Below are 9,284 nucleotides of genomic sequence, written 5' to 3' on the forward strand. Positions count from 1 at the left end.
GTCAGTTCGGTTATTACGTACTACCTTTCTTAAATATTCTAAATTATAAGTATTTATTCTTGTTTAGTATAACATAAGGAGATATCAAAATATTATTTATAAAATCATTGTAGTGATCAATTTTGAATTTTAAATGGATTAGATTTTCTTTCTAAGCATCTGATTTACTTTGAAATTATTGAAATAATTAAAATTATGAGAATATATCAGTGCAGAAATGCCTATACTATAGCACAAAATTTAAATCTTAGAAATATTTATATTTTAGAACGAAGGAAGCATAGATAGTTTTTGAATAAAATTTTGTTACTTCGAATTTCGATGCAATTTTTCTTTAGCAAATGGTAGGGACAATACTACCTTTTGGGTGTACTATTTCTCCTGAAGAATCATGCGCTATGTTATAGAAAAAAACAGTTGCATAACTTATAAAATATTTCAGCTCACTTGATCAAATATTTCGGTACGATGCAATACTCAATAAACAATGATTGCAACACTGACACTCGACTGCATAAAACACTAAAAAAAAGTAAAATGAAATCTAAAATATATACCAGTCTTCAGCTAAAACGTTCGCTTCACATAAAACACCCGATGTGTTTCACCTACGTGAGAGCCAGTCTCATCACGCAAAGCATTTTAAATCATTTTAATTATATATCTACTTTGTTGTTCTTGTTCAGTTGTCAACTTGTCATCACATAGTTTTTTATATAAAAAAATGTTATGAACTTCGAGTTTACTGTGTACGCTACGCGTCTGCCTCCAATAATAATACCCTAACCACCATGCTCATTCCATGACATGATCACCATCAAGCTTAATTAAGCGAACCCAACAGCATATTGCAATTGCAGAACGCGTCATTCCATGACATCTTCAGGACTAAGCAAAAGTATCGGATTATTGCATTCCAGAATAAACCCAAACAATAAACAGTCAACGTACTTGCCAGATGTATCACATGTCATAGGTGGAAGCAATAAAGCATATATATAAGTCATTATAGCTGGTTACAATAAATTGCACCAAATTTAAGTACACCCAGAGTAAATAATATGGAATTCTAGAAACATATCATGTGCATATCCTAAGCAAACAACTTATCTATCGATCGAACTCCCACGGAATCACCGAATTATTAATTAATTTGCTAACTAAGGGTCCTTTTTCAAGTAATAAATATCACTAATATTTAAGGGTCTTTACAAACTAAGGGTCTTTACACACCAACTAATAAATATCACCAAAAGCTCAAGAAAAAAAATAGATATCACCAACGGTGCCACTCATCTTTCAATTCATTTTATCATCGATGTAAAAAAAAACCCCTACTACTCGGTCCCAAAAAAAAATTCTGAGTTTCCTAGGTTAAGCATTTGATCATTCGTCTTATTTGTAAAATTTATTAATTAAAAATTAGTCACACATAAAGTACTATTTATATTTTATCATATAATAACAATAAAAGTATTAATCATGAAAAAATTTCAAATAAGACAATGAGTCAAAAGTTCTATCCAAAAACTCAAAAATTAGTTTATTTTGGGACATATGTTGTACAACTCTATGATTATAAATATATCATAATTTTGCCCTTTTTTCCTACTCACTATCTCTATAATAAATATAAAAATAATACTTTTATACATACGTGTAGTTACAGGTGCAAAAAATTTTACTACCTCCGTCCCAAAATATTACCATTTCTAAATTGTTTAGCAGAAATTTAGGTTGTGAAAAAAAATACTATAGTGTCTCTTAATCAATCCGAAATGAATGTGATGAAATGTACATGGGGATAAAATAGAAAAAAATTGAAATAAAAAGTAATTGATAATACAAGCAATACTTTAAAAAACGCCAAAAATGTTTATATTTTAGGACAAGATTCAAATCCAATGAATACTTATATTTTGAAACGGTAGTATTTTAAATAATGTTGTAAATAATTATATTTTAGAATAAGATTCAAATTCAGTAAATGCTTACATTTTAAAAGTTATATTTATTACTTAATGTGTACGTCTACGGAGTGTGCACCGGAAGCCATCTTAGCAACCGACTAAACTTGGCTATAAATACACAACCTCCTCGCCGCGAAGCCTCCACCGACCGCCGCAGCAAACTCGTAGCACGGCACGAGCTTCACCGACTTCGTCGCCGTCGTCTCGACCGCCGGCTCGCCCTCGTCGCCAGTCGCCACTGCCATATATCCAGACGAAAATGGCGCCACCAACGTTCACCTTGCGATCGCTTCTCCGGCCCTTCAGGGCAGCCACGGAGAGCGACGTGCACGACGGAGAAGACGAGCCGGTGGAATCGCCGGCGCGGGGGACGCCTCCCAGTGGCGGCGTGGCCGTCAATGCCACAGCGAACGACGGGGCGCTCGTCATAAAGACGCACTGCGAGCTCCCGGCCATCGCGAGGAGCGCACACAGGGACAACTTCGCCGTTCTTGTCCATGTCATGGCCCCTAGCATGTCCGTGGAGGCGACGGCGGAGCGCGCGCCGGTCGACCTCGTCACGGTGCTCGACGTGAGCGGGAGCATGGCGGGCTACAAGCTGGGGCTGCTGAAGCGGTCCATGGCGTTCGTCATCGATAACCTCGGCCCCGGCGACCGTCTCAGCATCGTGTCATTCTCCTGCGATGCGCGTCGCGTGATCGGGCTGACGCGCATGTCGGACGAAGGCAAGGCGTCGGCCAAGGGCGCCGTGGAATCCCTCGCTGCCGGCGGCGGCACGAACATCCTCAAGGGCCTTGTCGAAGCCGCCAGGGTGCTCGACGACCGCCGGTACCGGAACGCCGTCGCCGGCGTCATCCTTCTCTCCGACGGTCAGGACACGTACAATGTACACTCGAGCAGCTACGGTGCCCTCGTGCCGCATTCCTTCAAGCGCTCCGGCGACAGGTGCTTGCCGGTCCACACGTTCGGCTTCGGCAACGACCACGACGCGGCGGCGATGCACACCATCGCGGAGGAAACCGGCGGCACGTTCTCCTTCATCGAGAACCAGGCGGTCGTCCAGGACGCGTTCGCGCAGTGCATCGGCGGGCTCCTCTCCGTCACCGTGCAGGAGGCGCGCATCACCATCACCTGCTCGCACCCCGGCGTGCGCGTCAGGTCGGTCAAGTCCGGTCGCTACGAGAGCCTCATTGACGCCGACGGCCGGGCTGCGTTGGTGCACGTCGGCGAGCTCTACGCCGACGAGGAGAGGCGTTTCCTGGTGTTCGTGGACGTGCCAGTAGCCGGCGCCGAAGAAGACGCCACGCACTTGGTCAAGGTGGGCTGCACTTATTGCGACACGACAACTCAGTACTCGATGGTCGTCGCCGGCGAGGACGCCGTTGTGCAAAGGCCAGTGGAGGTGCCCACCAACATGGAGGCGTCCATGGAGGTGGAGCGGGAGCGCTCCCGCATGGAGGCGACCGAAGACATCGTGGCCGCGCAAGAAGCAGCCGAGCGGGGCGAGCACGCGGCGGCGGCGGGGATACTGAACCGCCGGCAGGAGGAGCTGGCCCGGACGGCGGAACGACTGGGCGACGACGAGATGTGCGGGGCGCTGGTGTCGGAGCTGGGCGAGCTGGGAGCCCGCGTGGCGGACAGGTGGGAGTACGAGCACACGGGGCGCGCGTGCATGCTCGCCGGCATAAACGCGCACGGGCGGCAGCGGGCCACGTCGGTGCAGCTGCTCGGATCGGCTCTGGCTTCGATGCCGGCCGGGGCGGCGCCGCCGCCTGCGATGGGGAGATTTGGAGCGTACGAGACGCCGGTGATGAGGAGGATGGTGGAGTCGTCACGGATGAGACGAGAGGGCGGCGGAACAACTGAAGATTTAGAGCTCGACTTCTTGAGAGACTTGAACTGAACATCTTTTTTCTTTTTTCCCCCTTTTGAGAGAGCCATATACACTTCTGGCTGGTGAAATGTTTGGTTAAGTTTGGTTGTGTTTGGTTTGTGGTTTGAATTTATCAATTTGAAGCTTGAAATTTGAACTCGTTTATAGCCTTGGCAACCTATAATCTGATATTTGGAGTACTAATCCGAACCTATATTTTGGGCCTTTTTACAATACCTTCTACCTAGTATGGTACGAAGTATAAAACAAATATGACCGTTCACAACAATGGCCATCGTAGACTTTAACTACAATACTATGCAGGGGTGAAGGGCCCTAGCGTCTTTTTCCATATTTTTCACTTGAGGTAATCTATGGGTGTGGAGGAGTGGTGTTCATCACAGCCATTGAATTATCATAGATGATTCTAGATCATAAGAATAATCCGATGAGTAAAAATAGTTTATGCACCGAAGGATAGATAGATAGATAGATAACTCAATATTTGTCCTTTATTTATATTCTGATGTTGGCTGATGGTAGTGAATCTGGCACGATCAACAACGACTCCTCGTTTTTATCTATGCTTTGCTTTCAAAAGAAAAAAAATAGTCATGGATCTTACATGTCAACCACTCTCGGTAACTCACTTGTTGTCCATACTCGTATAAATATTTTTAATTGTGGTGGTCGGTGACAGTGAAACTGCCACTGTCACCAATTCGATGTTTTTTATCTATACAAATAGTTATGGACTCTACATGTCAAACCGCTCCTGTTAACTCTTCGTAAGAAGAAAAAAAACCTGTGGTATCAATAGACCCACGTGTTAATAATATTTTTTAAATAAAATTCCGTTCCAATCGCACAATCAGTACGCCAGTTAAGTAAAGTGTCGTTCTCTGCCCTGTATGCTGCTTCTGTACAAGATGTGTGGCGTACCCCATGCTGCATCGCTACCAGAGATATCACTCAAGTGATTTTTAAATCCATTTTCTAAGAAATTAGGGACTTCAGACCAAGATCTTTGTGAATAAATATGTGACTTTTTTTTGCAAAGTTAATAATAAAATAAATAACAACAAAATAAATAATAACCAAGTGGTTTTTAAAAATAGACGATATAGATCTGAAAATTAGTCACATTAAGGCTGCGTGGTTTAAACAAGGGTTTAGTAGATTTTTACTTAACTTTTATACGTACGCTTATCGAACTACTAAACGCATAAAGTCGTAGGTAGATACTCCCATCATCTTGCTTTTCAAAAATAAAATTTGAAATTTATAATAACTAATTTTATTATTTACACCATTCAATAGTTATAAAAAATTAGACAATATTTCATCTACTATCCTCTGCTTAAAAAGGAGCCCAACCTAAGTATAAAATACAAGGAGGAGTTCTACATAAACCAAAACAACTTTTGACAAACACATAAAGTAACAGCAAAAGAAAAACTAAATTACACATATTTAATGCGGCTTGTTTCTGATTCTTCACCTTATTGGCCTTCTCCTTCTGACTTTGGCCTCTTATAGTTTTGTGAAAAATATAAATTAGTCAACCATCTTTTTGACTGTGTAATGGCTGCCTCGCTGGACGTCGTTGTTGTGCTTGTGCCTGGAGGTTTGCCGATCCGTGTGCCGCGTGTGAGAATAATCCGTGTGAAGCAACTGCTTAAAATCAGCTGATGTTATAATTGGAAGCAATCAACACACACACACACACACACACACACATATATATATATATATATATATATATATATATATATATATATTTATTGTGTGTTATAGCTGGTTACAATAAATTGCACCAAATTTAAGTACATGCAGAGTAAATAATATGAAATTCTATAAACATATCATGTGTATATCCTAAGCAAACAAGTTATCTATCGAACTCCGACGGAATCGCCGAATTAATAACTAATTTTCTAACTGAGGGTCTTTTTTAAGTAATAAATATCACTAATTAAGGGTGTTCACACACCAAGTAATAGATATCACCAAAAGTTCAAGAAAAAATTAGGTATATACTTCCAACGGTGCCACTCATCTTTTAATTCATTATATCATCGCCTTAAAAAAAACTCATACAATTCTATGAGTATAAATATATCATAAAATTGCCTTTTCCCTACACTCTCTTTCTATAATAAATTTAAAAATAATACTTTTATACATATGTATAGTTATAGGTGCAAAAAAAATTTCCGTCCCAAAATATTATTGTTTCTAAATTATTTAACAGATATTGAGGTTGAGAAGAAAATACCAGAGTGACTCTTGAAATGAATATGATGAAATGTACGTGGGATGAAGTAGAAAAAAATTAAATAAAAAGTAGTTGACAACACAAGCAATACTTTAAATTATTTTAGAACAAGATTCAAATCCAGTGAATATTTACATTTTAAAACCCCATTTACTTTTAGATATTATATTATAGTACAAGATTCAAATCATGCAAATATATTCGATATTTGTTCTTTGGGTATGCCTAGTGATCAAATGTTTGAAAATTTTAATTCCATCAATCAAATCATGTCACTGCTGTTCGATGATAATCTAAAGGGATGCACGTAAGTCAAAAATCTTATACACGCCCTTCTCCCTAGTCCATATGAATTTGCGCACGTAATTGACAAAAAAATAAAAAAACAAACATTTGAGAAATAGCAAAAGTGTTGTTTTTTTAGCGTGTATGCTCTACATGCACCGGAAGCCATTTTAGCAACCGACTAAGGCCTTGTTTAGTTCTCAAATTTTTTTAAAAAAACATCACATTGAATTTTTGGACACCTAAATAAAGCATTAAACATAGATGAACCAAAAAACTAATTGCACAGTTATGGAAGAAATCTTAAGACGAATCTTTTAAGTCTAATTAGTCCATGATTAGCCATAAGTGCTACAGTAACCAACATGTGCTAATGACGGATTAATTATGCTCAAAAGATTCGTCTCGCGATTTCTAGGCTAGCCGTGAAATTTGTTTTTTCATTCGTGTCCGAAAACCCTTCCAACATCCGGTCAAATATTTAACGTGACACTTCTCCCAAAAAATTTCTTAATCTAAATTTGGCTATAAATACACAACCTCCTCGCCGCGAAGCCTCCACCGCCGCAAACTCGTAGTACGGCACGAGCGCCACCGACTTCGTCGCCGTCGTCTCGACCGCCGGCTCGCCTTCGTCGCCAGCCACCACTACCATATATCCAGAGGAAGATGGCGCCGCCGACGTTCACCTTGCGATCGCTTCTCCGGCGCCGCTTCAGGACAGCCACGGAGAGCGACGTGCACGGCGAAGAAGACGAGCCGGTGGAGTCGCCGGAGAGGGGGCCGGCTCCCGGTGGCGGCGAGGCCGTCCATGCCACGGCGAACGACGGGGCGCTCGTCATAAAGACGCACTGCGAGCTCCCGGCCATCGCGAGGAGCGCACACAGGGACAACTTCGCCGTTCTTGTCCATGTCATGGCCCCTAGCATGTCCGTGGAGGCGACGGCGGAGCGCGCGCCGGTCGACCTCGTCACGGTGCTCGACGTGAGCGGGAGCATGGCGGGCTACAAGCTGGTGCTGCTGAAGCGGTCCATGGCGTTCGTCATCGATAACCTGGGCCCCGGCGACCGTCTCAGCATCGTGTCGTTCTCGGCCGATGCGCGTAGCGTGATCCGGCTGACGCGCATGTCGGACGAAGGCAAGGCGTCGGCCAAGGGCGCCGTGGAATCCCTCGTTGCCGGCGGCGGCACGAACATCCTCAAGGGCCTTGCCGAAGCCGCCAGGGTGCTCGACGACCGCCGGTACCGGAACGCCGTCGCCGGTGTCATCCTTCTCTCCGACGGTCAGGACTCGTACTCGACCGGCTACGGTGCCCTCTTGCCGCCTTCCTTCAAGCGCTCCGGCGACAGGTGCTTGCCGGTCCACACGTTCGGCTTCGGCACCGACCACGACGCGGCGGTGATGCACACCATCGCGGAGGAAACCGGCGGCACGTTCTCCTTCATCGAGAACCAGGCGGTCGTCCAGGACGCGTTCGCGCAGTGCATCGGCGGGCTCCTCTCGGTCACCGTGCAGGAGGCGCGCATCACCATCACCTGCTCGCACCCCGGCGTGCGCGTCCGGTCGGTCAAGTCCGGTCGCTACGAGAGCCTCATTGACGCTGACGGCCGGGCTGCGTTGGTGCACGTCGGCGAGCTCTACGCCGACGAGGAGAGGCGTTTCCTGGTGTTCGTGGACGTGCCAGTAGCCGGCGCCGGAGAAGACGCCACGCAGTTGGTCAAGGTGGGCTGCACTTACTGCGACACGACAACTCAGTACTCGATGGTCGTCGCCGGCGAGGACGCCGTTGTGCAAAGGCCAGTGGAGGTGCCCACCAACATGGTGGCGTCCATGGAGGTGGAGCGGGAGCGCTCCCGCGTGGAGGCGACCGAAGACATCGTGGCCGCGCAAGAAGCAGCCGAGCGCGGCGAGCACGCGGCGGCGGCGGGGATACTGAACCGCCGGCAGGAGGAGCTGGCGCGGACAGCGGAACGGCTGGGCGGCGACGCCAGGTGCGCGGAGCTGGCGTCGGAGCTGGGCGAGCTGGGAGCCCGCGTGGCGGACAGGTGGGAGTACGAGCACACGGGGCGCGCGTGCATGCTCGCCGGCATAAACGCGCACGGGCGGCAGCGGGCCACGTCGGTGCAGCTGCTCGGATCGGCTCTGGCTTCGATGCCGGCCGGGGCGGCGCCGCCGCCTGCGATGGGGAGATTTGGAGCGTACGAGACGCCGGTGATGAGGAGGATGGTGGAGTCGTCGCGGATGAGACGAGAGAGCGGCGGAAGAACTGAAGAAGGCAGCAGCAGCAGCTCGAGACACGTGAATTGAACTTCTTTTTTTCCTTTTGAGAGAGACATATACACTTCTGGCTGGTGAAATGTTTGGTTAAATTTGGTTGTGTTTGGTTTGGTTTGTGGTTTGTGGTTTGAATTTAGCATATAAAGTGTACACATTTTTTTTAATAAATATACCGTGGATCACCTCATAAATTAAGCCGGAAAAACTAAATTACTAATGGAGCACATATTTAATGCCGTTTGTTTCTGATTCTTCTCCATGTTGACTTTCTCTTTCTGACTTTGGCCTTTTAGTTTTGTGAAAAATAATCCGTCTGCCGCGTGAGAATAATCCGTGCGAAGCTACTGCTTAAAATAAACTGATATTGGAATTGGATAGCAGACTACTCTCGCTTTCATGATGTTGATAAGTACTCATATATAATCTCCTAATCTAGTACTAAAATGGAGCTATTTCTAATCCTCATTATGTGTTCAAATATAACAGCTTCATTTTAAAGTTTTTTTCTCGTGCTTATAAGCAAATTTAAATTTTTAATCTTAAATTTACAATATATTTTAAGATTTTTTTCACTATAGGCTACTTTTCAGACTGAGCTTTT

The 9,284-nt window shown here is 45.1% G+C and overlaps 2 protein-coding genes across 2 annotated transcripts; both read left to right on the forward strand.

Moving 5' to 3' along the window:
- The first annotated feature begins 2,229 nt into the window (after positions 1 to 2,229).
- Positions 2,230 to 4,060, forward strand: LOC121055132 (E3 ubiquitin-protein ligase WAV3-like). Its single transcript, XM_040526706.1, has one exon. It carries the CDS (start codon positions 2,230 to 2,232, stop codon positions 3,871 to 3,873), a length of 1,644 nt encoding a protein of 547 aa, XP_040382640.1. The 3' UTR covers positions 3,874 to 4,060.
- Positions 4,061 to 7,075: 3,015 nt separating this feature from the next.
- Positions 7,076 to 8,713, forward strand: LOC121055133 (E3 ubiquitin-protein ligase WAV3-like). The gene has a single exon (XM_040526707.1). The coding sequence runs from the start codon at positions 7,076 to 7,078 to the stop codon at positions 8,711 to 8,713; it is 1,638 nt and encodes a 545-aa protein (XP_040382641.1).
- The last annotated feature ends 571 nt before the right edge of the window (positions 8,714 to 9,284 follow it).

The sequence above is a fragment of the Oryza brachyantha genome, chromosome 8 (assembly GCF_000231095.2).
Source record: "Oryza brachyantha chromosome 8, ObraRS2, whole genome shotgun sequence".
In the NCBI taxonomy this organism is placed as follows: domain Eukaryota; kingdom Viridiplantae; phylum Streptophyta; class Magnoliopsida; order Poales; family Poaceae; genus Oryza; species Oryza brachyantha.